General features: G+C 40.1%; 1 protein-coding gene across 12 annotated transcripts in view; it reads right to left on the bottom strand.

The window, feature by feature from the left end:
- Window positions 1-16,023: 16,023 nt before the first annotated feature.
- Window positions 16,024-19,731, bottom strand: part of EYA4 (EYA transcriptional coactivator and phosphatase 4) — a 383,860-nt gene continuing 380,152 nt past the window's right edge. For 11 of the 12 annotated variants that reach the window (XM_055432873.2, XM_055432871.2, XM_055432870.2 and 8 more), the window contains one exon: window positions 16,024-18,665. In XM_055432873.2, the coding sequence (XP_055288848.1) occupies window positions 18,585-18,665 (81 nt within the window). In that variant the 3' untranslated portion in view covers window positions 16,024-18,584. The remainder of the gene's footprint in view (window positions 18,666-19,731) is intronic. The other variant, XM_055432875.2, reaches the window with a different exon arrangement.

Raw genomic sequence — 19,731 nt, 5'->3', positions numbered from 1 at the left:
AGGTTCAATCCCTGGTCAAGGAACTAAGATCCCATGTGATGCACGATATGGCCAAAATTATAATAATTACAAAAGATTGAACAAGTTTAAAACAGTTTCTAGTGTTTAGTGATTAGCAAAGTTTCAGAATTTTCAGGATTTCCTGGGAGCAAGGGGGAAATTGTGTTTTTCTTTAATTATGCTCAATAGATATTAGACCAATGCAGTAACAACCTAATAGTCTGTTCTGCTGCATTGCTGCTGCTGCTGCTAAGTCACTTCAGTCGTGTCCGACTCTGTGTGACCCCATGGACGGCAGCCCACCAGGTTCCCCCGTCCCTGGGATTCTCCAGGCAAGAACATTGGAGTGGGTTGCCATTTCCTTCTCCAATGTGTGAAAGTGAAAGTGAAGTCGCTCAGTCGTGTCCGACCCCCAGCGACCCCACGGACTGCAGCCTACCAGGCTCCTCCATCCATGGGATTTTCTAGGCAAGAGTACTGGAGCGGCTTGCCATTGCCTTCTCCGGTTCTGCTGCATTACTACCCTGAAAATCTAAAATAAATATAAAGCACCTTCAGTTTTGAAACTTCACATAAAAATAGTAGACTATCAGGCAATCAGAGATTTCCAATATTACCAAGTGTTTTAGATTTGTGGAATCTCTCACCAATTAGTTAATCTACCATTATTTGGCTGGTATCTAATTTATCTTTTATTTTGGGTTGTATTCATGGTGTTACATGTTGTTCCACTCAGTGAGAATATTCCCAACTCAGGACTAGAGTGAGACAGTTGAAATACAGAATGTTCCTTACTGAACTCAGGCACTACATATGTCTGTGTGTTGTGGGTTTTCCTTTGTAAATCATTGGTTGTGCCTGTCAAGCTGTTTGGATACTTTGAATTCTAAGGTAATTTTGGGGAAGGCACCATTTGGTTCCTTTACAGCTGATGTCTGGGGCTATGTGTGCTTCAGCTGTGGTCCTGGTCCTGCCAGGCTGACAGAATGCTTGCTAAGTGGACGTCTAAACAGATGTCTGAGCACATATGCTGTCTTTGCAGCAGATCAACAGAAGGCCTGCATTTTTGGGACTCCATTATCCTGTTTATATTGTGATGTAAGATTTGGAAGCCATTTTAGTTTTAACACGGATGAAAAGTGGTTCCACTTCAAAAATTTTTAAATTGGAAATAGTATTCAATTCCAAATACCATCCCATACAGCTCTCATTAGAGCACTTAGCCCAGGCATTGTAGTTGTCTGTGCTTCTAACTTTCAGTTCAGTTCAGTTCACTCAGTTGTGTCCGACTCTTTGCGACCCCATGAATCACAGCACGCCAGGCCTCCCTGTCCATCACCAACTCCCGGAGTTCACTCAAACTCATGTCCATCGAGTTGGTGATGCCATCCAGCCATCTCATTCTCTGTCGTCCCCTTCTCCTCCTGCCCCCAATCCTTCCCAGCATCACAGTCTTGTCCAGTGAGTCAGCTCGTCGCATGAGGTGGCCAAAGTATTGGAGTTTCAGCTTTAGCATCAGTCCTTCCAATGAACACCCAGGATTGATCTCCTTTAGAATGGACTGCTTGGATCTCCTTGCAGTCCAAGGGACTCTCAAGAGTCTTCTCCAGCACCACAGTTCAAAAGCCCTCTCCAAACTCCAAACAGCTCTTGGGGACCAAGCCTCCTTCCTTTGCTGTTTTGGTCCAGTGCCTAATAGAGGGCTTGACACATAATAGCTGCTTAATAAGTATTTGTTGAATAGATAAATCAGTAAGTTTTTAATGCCAGGTGCCAAAATTTTCCTAAATGTAAACAGAAGTCACATACTCCTTTTATTATGTTCACTTCCAAGCTTCAATTGACTATAAATGCTTAGAATCCTCCAATAGGAAAAAATATTGTAAACAATAATTTCCAGTCCCCTTATTTTACTTTGTAAATGTTCCTGAAAAACAATGGGGCAAAGAAAAGAATATTTGTGCTGTGTAAAATAAGTCCAACAGAGAAAGACAAATACTGTATGATCCCATTTATACCTGGAATCTAAAAACAAAGATAACAAGTCCCTCCCCCAGAGTTACCAATCTAGAGAACAGATGAGTGGTTGTTAGAGGTGGATGGGGTGATGAGCAAGAGGAATGAAGGTGGTCAAAGGTACAAACTTCCAGTTATACAATAAGTAAGTCTTGGGGATGTAATATACAATATGGTGACTGTAGTTAATACTATATTGTATATTTGAAGGTTTCTAAAAGAGTAGATCTTAGAATTTCTCATCACAAAAATAGTTTGCAACTGTGAGGTGATGGATGTTTACTATGACCATCTTAAAATATATAAAAATAACAATTTATTATGTTGTACACCTGAAATGAATATGTCAATTGTATGTCAATTAAGGGTAAAAATAAACCCTAAAAGATGATCAGGAAATAGGTTTCTTGATTCTTCAGTTCAGTTCAGTTCAGTCGCTCAGTCGTGACCGACTCTCCACGACCCCATGAATCACAGCACGCCAGGCCTCCCTGTCCATCACCAAATCCCAGAGTTCATCAAACTCATGTCCACAGAGTCGGTGATGCCATCCAGCCATCTCATTCTCGGTCGTCCCCTTCTCCTCCCGCCCCAACCTTTCCCAGCATCAGAGCCTTTCCAGTGAGTCAACTCATCGCATGAGGTGGCCAAAGTATTGCAGCTTCAGCTTTAGCATCAGTCCCTCCAATGAACACCCAGGATTGATCTCCCTTAGAACGGACTGGTTGGATCTCCTGGCGGTACAAGGGACTCTCAAGAGTCTTCTCCAACACCACAGTTCAAAAGCATCAATTCTTTGGCGATCAGCTTTCTTCACAGTCCAACTCTCACATCCATACATGACCATGGGAAAAACCATAGCCTTGACTAGACGGACCTTTGTTGGCAAAGTAATGTCTCTGCTTTTCAATATATTATCAAGGTTGGTCATAACTTTCCTTCCAAGGAGTAAGCGTCTTTTAATTTCATGGCGGCAATCAGCATCTGCAGTGATTTGGAGCCCAAAAAAATAAAGTCTGACACTGTTTCCACTGTTTTTCCCTCTATTTCCCATGAAGTGATGGGACCAGATGCCATGATCTTTGTTTTCTGAATGTTGAGCTTCAAGCCAACCTTTTCACTCTCCTCTTTCACTTTCATCAAGAGGGTTTTGAGTTCCTCTTCACTTTCTGCCATAAGGGTAGTGTCATCTGCATATCTGAGGTTATTGATATTTCTCCCAGCAATCTTGATTCCAGCTTGTGCTTCTTCCAGCCCAGCGTTCCTCATGATGTACTCTGCATATAAGTTGGAGAAGGGAATGGCAAACCACTTCAGTATACTTGCCTTGAGAACCCCATCTTGATTCTTAATCCTGTGCTTTTTCCATCATCCCAAATTGGTCTTTCTAGGCATATTTAAATTTTTTTCCTATCAGTCCCAAACATCTTCTAAATATCATCTTTATATCAATTTTATTGGACTATTTAAATTTGGAGTTCATATTTTCATTAAAATCAGATTCCAGAGAGCAAAGTTCTTTGCCAATTCTAAACCACTAAAACATCTCCTTGGGCTTCCCTGGTGGCTCAGATGGTAAAAGAATTGCCTGCAATGCAGGAAACCTGGGTTTGATCCCTGGGTTAAGAAGATCCCCTAGAGGAGAGGATGGCAACCCACTCCAGTATTCTTGCCTGGAGAATCCCCATGGACTTGCCAGCTACAGTCCTTGGGGTCACAAAGAGTCAGACATGACTGAAAGACTAAGCACAAAACATATCAATGATTGTCACTGGATGCTTCAAGCTACTACTCTCAGCTTCTTCCTTTGTAGTCACTATATTTCCAAATGGAGGATCTGGTTGCTCACCCCTCTAAAGCCAATAAAGAGGCAAAGTTGGTGGAAAGGAAAGTTTGCTTTATTTCAGAGGTTGGCAACCAGACAGGAAGGTCAGACTCACGTCTGGAAGGGCAGACTCTCATCCAAAGGCCAATTCCCCTGACTGACAGTCAGAGGACTAGAGTTTTTTTGTTTTTTTAAATAAGAAGAGGAAGAGGGTTACATGCAGAAACAGCACAGTCAACTCTGACAGTCATCTTGAAATTGGTTGTGTGGTGGTCTGATCAGCCTCATTTTGATTGTTTCAAGGACAGTCTTCAGTTCCAGATTTAGTTTGCTCCTATTTCTTTGAGGCCAGTTCTCAGAATTGTGGCAGCTTATGTCACGCCAACAGTCTGGTCATCATGTAGTTAACTTCTTCCACCCGGTGGGGGTGGTTTCGGAATCCACAAAACAGCTCATAGGATATGGCTTAGAATATCATCTATAGCCCTAAAAGGGGAATTAAAGGTCCTTGAGTTTGCCTAATGACTAAACTATTGTTAATTCGTCCTCTCTGACTGGTTTTCTTTGCTTCTGTGTTTTCTCATTTCTCTGATAAGATTTATTCTTTGGCTAAAGGTGTTTTATTTCTTTTTTTCTTGGGGATGGTCTTGATTCCTGTCTCCTGTACAATGTCACAGACCTCATCCAGAGTTCATCAGGCACTCTGTCTATCAGATCTAGTCCCTTAAATCTATTTCTCACTTCCACTGTGTAGTAATAAGGGATTTGATTTAGGTCATACCTGAATGGTCTAGTGGTTTTCCCCACTGTCTTCAATTTAAGTCTAAATTTGGCAGTAAGGAGCTCATTATCTGAGCCATAGTCAGTTCCCAGTCTTGTTTTGCTGACTGTATAGAGCTTCTCCATCTTTGGCTGCAAAGAATGTAATCAATCTGATTTCGGTGCTGACCATCTGGTGATGTCCATGTGTAGAGTCTTCTCTTGTGTTGTTGGAAGAGGGTGTTTGCTATGCCCAGTGCGTTCTCTTGGCAGAACTCTATTAGCCTTTGCCTTGCTTCATTCTGTGCTCCAAGGCCAAATTTGCATGTTACTCCAGGTGTTTCTTGACTTCCTACTTTTGCATTCCAGTCCCCTATAATGAAAAGGACATCTTTTTTGGGTGTTAGTTCTAAAAGGTCTTGTAGGTCTTCATAGAACTGTTCAACTTCAGCTTCTTCAGTGTTATTGGTTGGGGCATAGGCTTGGATTAACGTGATATTGAATGGTTTGCTTTGGAAATGAACAGAGATCATTCTGTCGTTTTTGAGACTGCATCCGAGTACTGCATTTTGGACTTTTTTGTTGAGTATGATGGCTCCTCCATTTCTTCTAAGGGATTCCTGCCCTCAGATATGCAGATGACACGACCCTTATGCCAGAAAGGGAAGAACTAAAGAGCCTCTTGATGAAAGTGAAAGAGGAGAGTGAAAAAATTGGCTTAAAGCTCAACATTCAGAAAACTAAGATAATGGCATCCAGTTCCATCACTTCATGGCAAATAGATGGGGAAATAGTGGAAACAGTGTCAGAGTTTACTTTTCTGGGCTCCAAAATCACTGCAGATGGTGATTGCAGCCATGAAATTAAAAGACGCTTACTCCTTGGAAGGAAAGTTATGACCAACCTAGACAGCATATAAAAAAGCAGAGGCATTACTTTGTCAACAAAGGTATGTCTAGTCAAGGCTATGGTTTTTCTAGTGGTCATGTATGAATGTGAGAGTTGGACTATACAGAAAGCTGAGTGCCAAAGAATTGATGCTTTTGAAGTGTGGTGTTGGAGAAGACTCTTGAGAGTCCCTTGGACTGCAAGGAGATCCAACCAGTCCATCCTAAAGGAGATCAGTCCTGGGTGTTCATTGGAAGGACTGATGTTGAAGCTGAAACTCCAATACTTTGGCCACCTGATGCGAAGAGCTGACTCACTGGAAAAGACCCTGATGCTGGGAAAGATTGAGGGCAGGAGGAAAAGGGGACGACAGAGGATGAGATGGTTGGATGGCATCAGCGACTCAATGGACATGGGTTTGGGTGGACTCTGGGGGTTGGTGATGGACAGGGAGGCCTGGTGTGCTGCCGTTCATGGGGTCACAAAGAGTCGGACACGACTGAGCAACTAAACTGAACTGAAAGGTGTTCTATAGACAAAAGACAGGTGGAGGACATGCAGGGAAGGACCATAGGATCCGACTCTATTTCAATCAAACAACATATATCTATGAAAAAAGGAATTCTAATAACAAAGAGAAGACAGGGACAAATGATAAATCTTATAATTTCAAGCAGATTCCAAGCTTGAGTCAACATCAAAACATCTGTAAACACATGGTCTGGTACACTGAAGAGGCGATCTCCTGATTTTCCTTGACTAGTTACAATCTAGCCTGTTCAAATTATTCATTTCCCAAAAAGAAATTTCTTTAGATATTATCTCATTTAATTTTAAAAATAACCAAATGAGATGAGTTGTTTAAGGGTTAGAGATGGGAAATTGAAGACTCAAGGAGGCAAGTAATTGCCAGAAGGTAGCACAGCACTCTAGAATTTGGATATAGGTATGCATTACTCTCAATTATGCTCTTTCAAATAGACTATCCTGATTTGTTTCACTTTTAAAATCTGTGCTTAGGCATCAATGCCAGCTTCATCTAAGACTGAGGAAGCTAGGCTCCAAGATGACCCCCAATAACCCTCACTTCTTGATACTGACACCCTGTGTAGTTCTCTCCCCCATTGTCTCATGGTTGAGCTGCATGACTAATAGCACATGGCAAAAGTATGCCGCTTATGAGATGCAAAATAAAATACTGCAGCTTCTATTTAGGGCACTCTCTTGATAGCTCACTTTTCCCTGGGGATCTCTCATCATGAGGCAAACAAGCTGCATTTTGTGACTAATGTTATGGTGAAGTCTGCGTGGCAAGGAACTGAAGCCTGCAGCCAAGAACCATGGAAGAACTGACCATTGACAACCATGATTTAAATGAACTTAAAAGAAGATTCTCTGGCCAGTTGAGCTAGGAGATAACTGTAATCCTGGCTGAAAGCCAGATTACCTGACTGTAATCTGGTGAGAAACCCTGAGACAGAAGCTACTCATTGGTTACTGACCATCAGATATTGCATGAGATGATGAATGTTTGATGTTTTGAGCAACTAAATTTTGGGGTAATTTGTTACACAGCAAAAGTTAAATAATATATGGGGTAGACAGGTCTTTCTCCATCAGCTTTTCTGATATAGATGGGTAGAGGAAACTTAGTCTCCAAAATCACACCATTTAACCTACTGCCTGCCTCAGCTCACGTGATGAATTTCAGGCTAGAGCGCTAGTGTCCAAATTTGACTTCCCTGGTGGCTCAGATGGTAAAGCATCTGCCTACAATGCCGGAGACTTGGGTTCAATCCCTGGCTCAGGAAGATCCCCTGGAGAAGAAATAGCAACCCACTCCAGTAATCTTGCCTGGAGAATCCCATGGACGGAGGAGCTCGGTAGGCTACAGTCCATGGGGTCACAAAGAGTCGGACACTTCTGAGCGACTTCACTTCTTCATGTCAAATATGAAGAGAAAATAGACCAATAACTCTCTTTTTCACAATTCAGCAATTCTTCAACCATTCCCTCTTAGGCCATTGACTCTTTCCAAGGCTGTGAGTGGTGGTTATATATGATTGAGTTATTGCTGCATAACATCCCCACATGCAGTTTGCACAGTATTTACTGAGCAGCTTTTAATGATGAATAGAGTGAGAAACACCAGGCAAAGAATATGGTAATAACAGTACATAAATTTTATTTTCATTTAGCACGAAAACACCTGATTTCCTTCAACATTGTAAACATGTCATATTATTAGGCAGTGAAAGTCTGATGAATTTAAACATTAGTTTCGACATTGTTTTGAATGGAAATGTACTTTAATTCCACTTGCTTCCGCTACTCCAGACTGCTTTATTTTTATTTGTTTTATTTCACTTTGGTTTAATTAAAAAATATCCCAAGGAGAGAAAACAACTGGAAAGTTTTCTTGGGATGGGATTGGTTATTTTAAAGATATTTCTCTTAGTCTCTTGAGAACACAGAGAGTCTCAAGAAAGAACACTTTATGATCAGAGTTGGCAAATGTCTCATATTTTGTAGATAATAAATATGATTCAAACTAAGTGTTTGGAAGGAAACTCTGCTGAACCATTTAAAAAAACATTAAAAATGCACTACTTAATTATGTACAACTTGGTCATTAGTTAAAGGGAATTTCAGGCTAGGAAGGTGACTTACTCCTAGATATAATGTTAAGAAATAAGTACCTACAGGGTTAGATTCAGTTCAGTTCAGTCGCTCAGTCGTGTCCGACTCTTTGCGACCCCATGAACCACAGCACGCCAGGCCTCCCTGTCCATCACCAACTCCTGGAGTTCACTCAAACTCACGTCCATCGAGTTGGTGATGCCATCCAGCCATCTCATTCTCTGTCGTCCCCGTCTCCTCCCGCCCCCAATCCCTCCTAGCATCAGACTCTTTTCCAGGGAGTCAACTCGTCGCATGAGGTGGCCAAAGTATTGGAGCTTCAGCTTTAGCATCAGTCCTTCACTGCCCTGTAAAAAGATGAACAGACACAAGCTCACAACTGTTCAGGGTCACGAGTTGTTTCATGACCAGGATGTGTTCCCCAGAACTAAGGTTCTGTCAGTTGCTGGAACATAAACTTTTAGCGTTTCTCATTCAGTTGTTAAAAAGCAAATATCTGGTTGATCTGAAAACAAAATAAATAAGCTCTCAGTGCGGTTGCCAGTATGGGTGCTTTGGGTTACACGGGGAAGAAGAAAGAAGAGAAATCCTGTATAGTCCTAACTACCATAGTAGCTCTGATCACACAGAATGTTGGGGACTTGGTTGAACTTGGCAGTGCCCTTTTTATTGACTACACTGCATTCCTCTGACATTCTAAGCCTACATATCTCTCTTCTCAGTGTGTATGGCCCATTTACAGGGTAACATATAGTGAGGTTACAGGATTGATCCAGGGTACTTTAGAGGGGGGAAATATTTGAAGTGACAATTTACTCTAAGATATTTAAGGTTCTTTTCTTTTAAATAAACAATTTCTTCCCTTTTACATTCCTGCTGATCTCATGTCTCTTGGCCACTGTGTAACTAGAAAGAGCAAGCCCAGAAAATCAGGAGTCCCAAACCACTTAATACACTTTGACCAATTCTAACCTCCTTTATTCTCTCAGACATTGATTGGAGGGCGTGCTTTGGGATGTGTGCTCCAGGAATTACCACTTCCAGTTGTGTATTAGTGCATACTCCCTTGATAAGCTTAAGGCACAAAAAAAAAAAAAAACATATGAAAGTGAGATACAGTGCAAGGAACGTAATTCTGCACTATAGATGGTTCACCTGGTAGATCTACTTTCCAGTTCTACTTGTGCCACCCACCAGTCATGTGACCTCTGGAAGTCACTTAAACTACACAATAAGACTAATAATACCAACTCTCAGGGATATGATCATTAAAGGGGGTCACGCAGGATAAGCTTCTGCCTCATTATGGGTCTCCAAATGTTTGTCTCCTTCCTCTTCTTTCTCTGGCATACTCCCTTCTTTTAGAGCGGACTCCAAAGCTACCAATCAAAGCAAAGCAAGAGGGCCTTCTGCACGTTCCCATCACTCACTTACCTTCAGTGGTTTCCACTGTCTCCAGCCAGCTGTCACTGCTGAGGCTGGATAAGCAAAACTGTAACACAATAAAGGCTTCATACAGAGAGAAGGAGCATGAATGAATATCCGTGCTCTGTCTGCACAGACGCAAGGAAAATGTTCCCTTTTCCATTCTCAAAAAACAGTTCTTTAGCCAAGCCTGGTAACAATGCCTATTGCCAAAAGAAGCAATAATAGTATGTGGAAGTAGATTTCCTCTAGAAAAGCAGTGGGTCCTCAAATTTTGGAGAATGCACTTGTCATTTGTAAAATACTAAATGCAATTTTTAAAAATGATGTGTTAAACCACTCATTTTCCAGAGCCCTTTTTAGTGTTTCCCCTACCTCCACCCCCACTGTGCCCATAACTGATGTAGAAGTAATTTCATGAGGTAAATAGGATGGTTTTACAGGTGTGTGTTTGGCAATAATTTTAATTTCTGTTCACATACATGCTATTACTGCCTACTCTCATGAAATAGCTTATTCAACCAAAATGTATCTCTTAATGAAAGCCATGTTTTTGTGGAAAACATGAATCTATCTAAGAATAATTGATTGAGTCATCTGTCATTTTGCTACAGAGCTCCTTCTCTAACAGTTTTTCTTTGTTTGGCAAATAAATTTGAAATGTTATGCTGTTTCCAATCCAACATAAGCTGGCGATGACTGGTACAAAAGTCACTGATGAAAAGCTCACAGAGGCACTTGGATTTCTCCAGGGTTGTAAATCCTGGGTTTATCTTTACTGGAAATTGGGGTAAGGCAGGACATGAAACAACAGACTTGTTCCAAATCGGGAAAGGAGTACGTCAAGGCTGTATATTGTCACCCTGCTTGTTCAACTTATATACAGAGTACATCGTGAGAAATGCTGGGCTGGATGAAGCACAAGCTGGAATCAGGATTGCCGGGAGAAATATCAGTAACGTCAGACATGCAGATGACACCGCCCTTATGGCAGAAAGAGCCTCTTAATGAAAGTGAAAGAGGAGAGTGAAAAAGTTGGTTTAAAACTCAACATACAGAAAACTAAGATCGTGGCATCTGGTCCCATCACTTTATGGCAAATAGATGGGGAAGCAATGGAAACAATGACAGACTTTTTTGAGGGGGCTCCAAAATCACTGCAGACGGTCACTGCAGCCATGAAATTAAGACACTTGCTCCTTGGAAGGAAAGCTATGACCAACCTAGACAGCATATTAAAAAGCAGAGACATTACTTTGCCAACAAAGGTCCGTCTAGTCAAAGCTATGGTTTTTCCATTAGTCATGGATGGATGTGAGTGAAGTGAAGCGAAGTCGCTCAGTTGTGTCAGACTCTTTGCAATCCCATGAACTGGAACCTACCATGCTCCTCCATCCATGGGATTTTCCAGGCAAGAATACTGGAGTGGGTTGCCATTTCCTTCTCCAGGAGATCTGCCCAACTCAGGGATTGAACCTGGGTTCCCCTCATTGTAGGCAGATGCTTTACTGTCTGAGACATGTGAGAGTTGGACTATAAAGAAAGCTGAGTGCCAAGGAATTGATGCTTCTGAACTGTGGTGTTGGAGAAGACTCTTGAGAGTCCCTTGGACAGCAAGGGGATCAAACCAGTCCATCCTAAAAGATGTCAGTCCTGAATATTCATTGGAAGGACTGATGGTGAAGCTGAAACTCCAATACTTTGGCCACCTGATGTGAAGAACTGGCTCATTGGAAAAGACCCTGATGCTGGGAAAGATTGAAGGCGGGAGGAGAAGGGGATGACAGAGGATGAGATGGTTGGATAGCATCACAGATAAACGGACATGAGTTTGAGTAAACTCCGGGAGTTGGTGATGGACAGGGAGGCCTGGCATGCTATAGTCCATGGGGTTGCAAAGAGTCGGACAAGACTGAGCAACTGAACTGAACTGAACTGAAGACATTTGGAGCAACACGTTCAATTGACTGGTCACCCCCCAATAATTTTTTCCAGTGTGCACACTGTCTACACTTTTTACCTTACAGCCATCTTTTCGAGCTTTCACTCATACTGTCTCAAGGTTTCACAAATGCTAAATGCTTCTTAAACGACTAACTGGTACGATCAGATGAAATTATTTAGATTTTTGGACTGTTTTCATAGTAACTCAGTTATGATGCAGAAAGGTGTTTAATGAACAACCGGGGAGTTGCTACAAATTTAGCTTCACACTGAACAATTCTTTCAAATGAACACCTTCAAACACTAGACTCAGTTCCCTCCTTCAATAACAAGTGCCACCAACAGCAATGAAAACAGCTACTAGAAGCTTTTCCTTCTTTTATGTTTCTGATCTTCTGTGAACTGCTCTGCCTCTACCAAACTTCCCAAATTGGAAATGGCAGGCTGGATTTACCTGAGAAGCAGCAACAATTACTAAATCTTTATTCTTCTTAGCATGTTAATCTCTTAATGTAATTCAGCAATCCATCAATAACTCTCCAGGATCCTTTTAGATCCTTTATCTCTAAGGAGTGGCCAGAGAAACTGTTATCAGGAGCAAATCCTGACACATAAATCCTCTGTATATAAAACTTTCACTGAATACCTACTGATCTCAGGAAAAATAAAAACTGGTTAAAACCTCATCATCTGAGACTTATTTTCCAGTTTCATTTCTTACCATTTCCTATCTTTACTCCATGCTCCAGAAATAAGAATTACTTGCAGTCCTCTGACTTCATCATTCTGCTTTTCTCTCTCTTACCTACCCTCTCATATGTATTTTCCACTTTGTCTGGATGTTTCCGATCCCCTTTTCCCTGGCCTTCTCCATTTTGCCCACGGAATTCCAGCTTGAGAATCATTTTGTCCAGGAATCCTCTTTGTGGGATGGTCAGATGAGTCTGCAAGTTATTGGTCACGTACCATGTGCTTGTCCATCCTAGTGCCTTTCACACACTGGTTTCACAGTCTCTTCCACTGAACTGAGGGTCAGAGTGTGATGAGTTCATGGTCAGCCCTGCCAGCTGTGGTTCTGTGGAGACTGACTTGGTGGCTCTGCCATCTTCTCCAACACATGCTCTCATTCAATTCAGTGTATTTCCCAGAAGGCTCCATAGAGAACTAGATTGACATCATCACTGTGGGCACTGGGCACAAAATCCTAAGACTTTATGATGACAAAGTAGAATACAGTGCCCTTTAGCTGCAGAGACAGTGTCCATACAAGCCCCAATCAAAAAGTATTTCATGTGGAGGGAAAATGAATTTCTGGCTTATATATATCTGTTTTGTCACAGATTCAATAGCATATTCTGTCTTCACATTTTTCAAACTCTGCTAACACAGTCCTGGAAGATCCTCTGGATGAGGGTCAGGCATTTAAAGTCAGAACTTGGAACCATTCTTGCTCTGTGCAAGCATCTTTCTTGGTCACAGTTTATCCTCAGGATTGACCTTGGCTGAGTCAGATTTGAGAGGGATTTGAGAGGTGATCATTGAATGAGAATATATGGGACCACTACCTCCAATAATTGATTAAGAAAAAACAAACCATAGATATCTTTTGCTACCTGAGGGAAATCATACACTTTCCTTTTTGTTTCTAGGACTCAGAATCATGAACTATAGAGTTTGCAAATAGATATGATTTTTCTGTAATATTTTGTGGCTTTAAGTAATTTATATCAACTAAACCTATTGATGTTTCATGTTTTTTTTTTTTTTTTTAAATAAAAGAGTAAAAGGAAGAAGACTGCAAGGAGATCCAACCAGTCCATTCTAAAGGAGATCAATCTTGGGTGTTCATTGGAAGGACTGATGCTAAAGCTGAAACTCCAATACTTTGGCCACCTCATGCAAAGAGTTGACTCACTGGAAAAGACTCTGATGCTGGTAGGGATTGGGGGCGGGAGGAGAAGGGGACGACAGAGAATGAGATGGCTGGATGGCATCACCGACTTGATGGACATGAGTTTGAGTGAACTCCGGGAGTTGGTGATGGACAGGGAGGCCTGGTGTGCTGTGATTCATGGGGTCGCGGAGAGTCGGACACGACTGAGCGACTGAACTGAACTGAACTGAAAAGGAAGAAGAAACAATCATCGATTCACTGTGGACTTACTTTTTCCTCATGCATAACTTTTCAGCTCATGTATAACTTTTTTCCAAATATACCTTTGTTTATGGTCATCCTTGTTCTCTATTTTCATGAATTATCAATATTAGGTCAGTAAACAATCCAGCTAAATTGTAAAAATTCACATTGTTTCCATCCAAACTTTGTTGTTGTTTAGTTGCTAAGTCATGTCTGACTCTTTGTAACCCCATGGACTACAGCATGCCAGGCTTCCCTGTCCTTCACTAGCTCCTGGAGTTTGGTCAAACTCATGTCCATTGAGTTCACGATGTCATCCAATCATCTCATCCTCTGTTGTCCCCTTTTCTTCCTGTCCTCAGTGTTGCCCAGCATCAGGGTCTTCACTGTGTTTTTTCTTCTTTTTTTTAAATCTAGCTCTACCATTTTAAATTTATTTTAATTTCTGACAATGGTCATATTTTCCTGTGGTTTATGCATGGATTCAACAAAGGTGTTTTGAATAACTATTATATGAAAGACACATTCTTAGATACTGGACATATAGCAGTGAACAGGACAAAACAAATTCCTACCTTCATAGAACATTCATCCTGATGGGTGAATCATCCAATACAAATTTAAATAAAATATATATAAAATATATGTCATGTTGGATAATTGTAAATGTAAGGACTAAGTATTATTTAACAGTAAAGCAGGGACATGACAGAAGTGTTGGATGACCAGATGCAATTTTAGAGATAAGGACTTACTCAGCAATTTGGAGGTTGATGTTTTTAAAAGTTGTGAATGAAATTGGTCTCAAATTTCCCTTTGGTTTGCATTTGAATAACAGATTTGCAAATAAGTCAATACTATACACAAGATAATAAAAGAGCTGTTATATCTGTTTCAGGGAAAAAACACTCCTTTATCACTCTTTGAAGATACTTATAATTCATATGCCATATACATCTAAAGGGAACTTGCTTTAAATATTCTAAATGGTATTATTTTAATCACCAATGAAGTGTGATTACATTATGCACTTTAATGTAACTGCTTATACGGGGCTTGGGGCTTCCCAGGTGACAGCTAGTGGTAAGGAACCCGCCTCCCAATGTAGGTTAGACATAGGAGATGCTGGTTTGATCCCTGGGTCAGGAAGATCCCCTGGACGAGGGAACAGCAACCCACTCCACAATTCTTGCCTGAAGAATCCCATGGCCAGAGGAGCCTAACAGGCTGCAGCCATAGGGTTGCACAGAGTCAGACATGACTGAAGCATGCATACGGGGCTTCCCAGATGGCCCAGTGGTAAAGAATCTGCCTGCCAATGCAGGAGATGTGTGTTTGATTCCTGGGTTGGGAAGAGTCCCTGGAGAAGGAAATGGCAACCCACTCCAGTACTCTTGCCTGGAAAATCTCATGGACAGAGGAGACTGCGGGTTACTGTCCATGGGGTCACAAAGAGTCAGACATGATTTAGTGACTGAGCACACATGCACAGTTATGTGTATGTAAAAAACTGTGCTCACTTCTTTTAGTACACCAGTCTTAATTAGTGACATTTTACTGTGCTGCATCTCAGCTTGCTTTAACTGCAAACTGAAATTTAGGCACAAACAAGGAAAGGTAAGAACACAGCAAGGAACCTAAACACAAATTTCAGATTATTTAGAGTTGAGCTAAATACACACAACAGAAACTCAACGACATGGAGGATGAAGAAAATGAAAACATTTCCAAAGGTATTTATTGAGAAAAAGTAAAGATGTACATATTTTTTACAAGCTTTCAATATTAATTTACATTTCTTTAAATTATGTAGGCCCCAATAATCTATATTTTACTAATACATAACAGAAACCCTCTTCTTTGTTAGATTTCCATATGCTATCATAGTTGGGAGTCAAAATGCAACTTTGGCTCAAGATGCTTATTTGTTTTTAAAAGAAATACTAAATGCCATATTCACTGAGAATGTAGGCTTGTCATAAACAAATGTGCATTAAAAAAAAAAAACCCAAAACCTTTATACTGCAGCATGCTGTTGACACTATTTTGAATCAGTTCACCAGAGACTAAGGAAAAAAAAATTTAGAGTGTTATATCTACTGTTTGTGCGCAAACTGCATGATACTAAAATATTCTTTTTGCCTCTGAATTTGATTTACAAATCTTTGCAGGGCATAGTAACTTAATCTCATCTATGACATTAATATAGTCAGGCCACCTGTTTGACTACTTTTTAAGGGCAACACGAGGTGGTTACCTATCTTGGTGATAGTCCAAGTTTGTACATGTAGGAACCAAAAACCCATGTCTGAGACAGAACATTTTTCAAATTGGTTTATAATAAGGCACAACCTTCTAAATGTCAACAGAATGTGGAAACTGCCATAGCGGTTTATTTTCTGTTTTTCAGGTAAGAAAGGAAGAGGCTCTTGAGTTCCTAAGTGTGGGAGAGAAACATTCTAGTTTGAGTATGCTCAAAGTTTCAGAACAAATTGTGATGCAGGCTCCTTGGCCTGCACCATGGCAGGGTCAGCTGAGTAGCTGTCCAACAACCCAGCATTTAGGTTTTAGGCTGGCAGTCTCTTCTGGACATATCATTATCAGAGAAGAGGTTTGTAAGAAACGGCACTGCTGATGCAGTCAGCAACCCTTCTCTTTGCCCTGTAGAGCAATGCTGTACCTGCAGGGTTAGCAGTGTAAGAAGTCTTGCTTGTTCAATACGAAAAAGAGTGAAAACTTGATATAATGCCAAAATTCTGTTAAAGAACCTGGCTATATAGTAAAGATAATTTTGATTTGTTCACAGTAATAAACATGTATGGTTTTAGTGCACAAAATAGAATTATGTATTGATAATCAATGCAGCTCTTAATTTTTTAAACCACCATTTTCAAGCTAAAGGTCAATAGAAATGTAAGATTTATTATTATTATATATTTGTCCTTAATCTGTCTGCAACAGTACTTGGTTGCAGAGGTAGTCCATAAGCTACAGAATTTAAAGATTAAGGTGTATATGCGATGAAACCACAATGTTAATATCTGCAGAACATGATTTCAGTCTCTTTTTGCCTGATACAAACATGGCCTCAGCATGCAATAAAGAAATACAGGTTTGTAGCTTGAAAAACAAAATCACACTTCCATAGTGAATGTTGTGATCAATGTACAAAGCACCAATCTTTTGGGAGCCACGGAAGTCTCAGATGATGAATTATCATGGACCAGCTTCTGGTAGCTGGATGGCAGGTTCCACATTGTGACATTTTAAACACAGAACTGCAGGTGTAGACACCATTAAAACACTCTTAGATGTTGACGTCTTAAATTTCCACAAGGGAAATCAGGTCATACAAAATGACAGGAGAACCTGTATCGTGTTCCTAACATGGGTTACACACCAAGAAGAAAAAAAAACAACAACATGCAAACACAACGATGACAGGCTCTCCTCGCATTGAATGAAATCCATTGTGCAGTAATGGTACAGGCAGAAACTAAGATATCCAGGTCTGTAATGGACAGAAACTGGATGGATGTGTTAAGAGAGAGAACCAGATACCATTTCACTGTTTAATTTTAGTAACGCTGCCAAGATCCGGATCATTTGTAAATTTATTTTATGATGATAGGCTAGGAAAAATTTTCATTGATTTTCGTCTCTCCTTAGAAACTGTCTGGGGAATTTGCCTTCCACTACTGATGACATTTCATTTCTGCAATGGCATTGGGAATAAATGCACTTAGCTTTATTTTAAGCCCTGTTCACCCAATGTGAATTTTAAGCCATGTTCATGCATAGTCTAAGAAAATTTGGGTGATATTTGCCTATGATTTTCATCTGAATATCTTCTTCTACACAACTTATACGTATCAAAAAGTCAAACTCCAAATTGTATAGGTCGTCATGAATATGGCTTTTAGTTCTCTTCAGTAAAACTGTAGAAAGGGGACTCGAGGCTTCAACATACATTTCACTTTCTAAGTAAAGGTCCCACAGTCTCTCCCAAACCTTCTGCTTCTGGTTGGATGCATAAATAGTTGCCTCATACAATTATTGGAATTATTAAGAACCCAAATAAAACACAAGCTTTCCTTTATTATTATTATCATTTTCTTATTGCAACAAATGCTCAGTTTCTGGCTGAGGCATTATTAAGCTCTGATAGCTTGAATTTTAAATTTGGTCATCTGAAAAACGATCACAAAGGTTTTTGTTTTTCATTATCTACAGAGATTTTAACCAAAGTTACATTGTAACACACAAACGTTGTCTTGTCTTTAAGGCACAACACATCAGTATGAACATTCTGTTTGCCAAACTTAAAAAAAACAGACATGATTAGATTCCCCTTTCCCCTCCCAAAGCCCTCCCCGACAAATGAAGGAAAAATTGCATCCACTTTCAAAGTCAGCTGCTAATAAAGTCACAGTAAATTATTTTCATCAATAATTTACACAAATTACAGGTCTAGATAGGATTGTCCTTACACAGTCTGAGTGCATTCCAATTCAGATTTTCTGGGCTAGGTAGGTTAAAGTCAGATTCAAACCTCAGGGCTAAGAAGATCTCCCATTTTGAGGAATGTTGTTGAACCTTGTCAGATGGAACCTGTGTTGGTGCTTTGCCAGGGTGAGTTCTTTGCTAAAGTTGTTAATTCCAGTTAGGACTCCTTCGGTGGGTACCAGCAACCTCCACAGAATTTTTTTTTAAACCATTAAAGTGTTGTAAATATAAGACCATAGAGCTTCCTTTCTGTAGCACTAAAGTTTAATTCCATTCAGCAATCTGAATTCTTCATTCTGGAATTCTCATTCCAAATATGATTTCATCCTTTAAGACAATTTATATGTGTAAAGCCAGAGGCATTGAATCACACATAAAAATTCAGTGTACTTGAAATATATATATATAAAAAAAAAAAAACGGATCTCCAGCTAGAGAACACAGTTACAAATACTCTAATTCCAGTGCTTGATGTAGAGCCAAGAGGTCTGAGTGACTTGATATCCTCCAAAAGGGCATATTGTGCTGTGTGGTTAAGAGAAGGAGGGATGGGAGAGAGAAGGGAGAGGGATGGAGAGAGATCATAACTATTATCTCAGTGAAGCAGCGGTCCACACAAGGATATGGGCAGTTCACCCAAGTTCAAGGGAGGGAGTTGAAAGGAGGAATGATCATATTTGAAGGCTTGGTAGCATCGATGTGGTATTGTCAAAATACTAGAGAAATAGATCTGAACTGAATTTTAATGATAATAAAAGAAAGTAATGAGGCTTCTTAATCAAATTAATATTCATTTTGGAAAGTACCATAACAAATATCAGCATCCAGAAATGCAAGCTGAGCTCCTATGTGGCTGGAGGAGAACAAATTTTACTTACATCACTCCTTAAGGTCTATCTCTCAGAAACAAAGTGAAAAAATGATAAGCTTCCTAAATCCAAGGTTTATTGTCTATTTGAGAGGAAGAGGGTGAATTCCTTCCTACATAAGAAATAACTTGAAACTGGACAAGATAGGAAAAAATGTGGGGATGATCAAGTTTCTTACTTGTCTGGAGCAAATAATAACTTAAGTCAGCAGAGTTGACCTGATTTATTTCCTTGGTATAGGACCGAGGGAAAGCACATGCTCAAGGTGGGAGATATCACTCCCTGAAGGGGACAAAAATGAGTTCTTGTGGGGGAAACATTCTTAAATATTACAATGGTTTGTGGCTCTCCAAAGGTATACCAGTATACCGTATATGTGTGGTATTAAAATTACATGAAGGGTTGCAATTAAGAAAAAATGTCTAAAAGTACTTCATCATGGATGATTTAATGAAAAAAAGAAATACTGCACTATAGCAATGAACAAAACCAAAACTTAATTTATAACTTAAGGCTGAGGACATCTTACAGAATATATATTCATGTGTATAATAGAAATATATGTATTACACATATAACATGGTAAAGACACTTTATTATAAAAAGTAGTAATTAAAACAATAATCACTATTGTTATATAGTTTTTACTGTCCAATATGGTAGCCATTAGTCCAATGTGGCTATTGAGTGAGTACTTGAAATGTGTCAAATCCAGTTCAAAA

The sequence above is a fragment of the Moschus berezovskii genome, chromosome 10, assembly GCF_049115385.1.
Source record: "Moschus berezovskii isolate FMDL1 chromosome 10, NW_MosBer_1.0, whole genome shotgun sequence".
Lineage (NCBI taxonomy): Eukaryota > Metazoa > Chordata > Mammalia > Artiodactyla > Moschidae > Moschus > Moschus berezovskii.
This window is presented reverse-complemented; position numbering and strand designations above follow the sequence as displayed.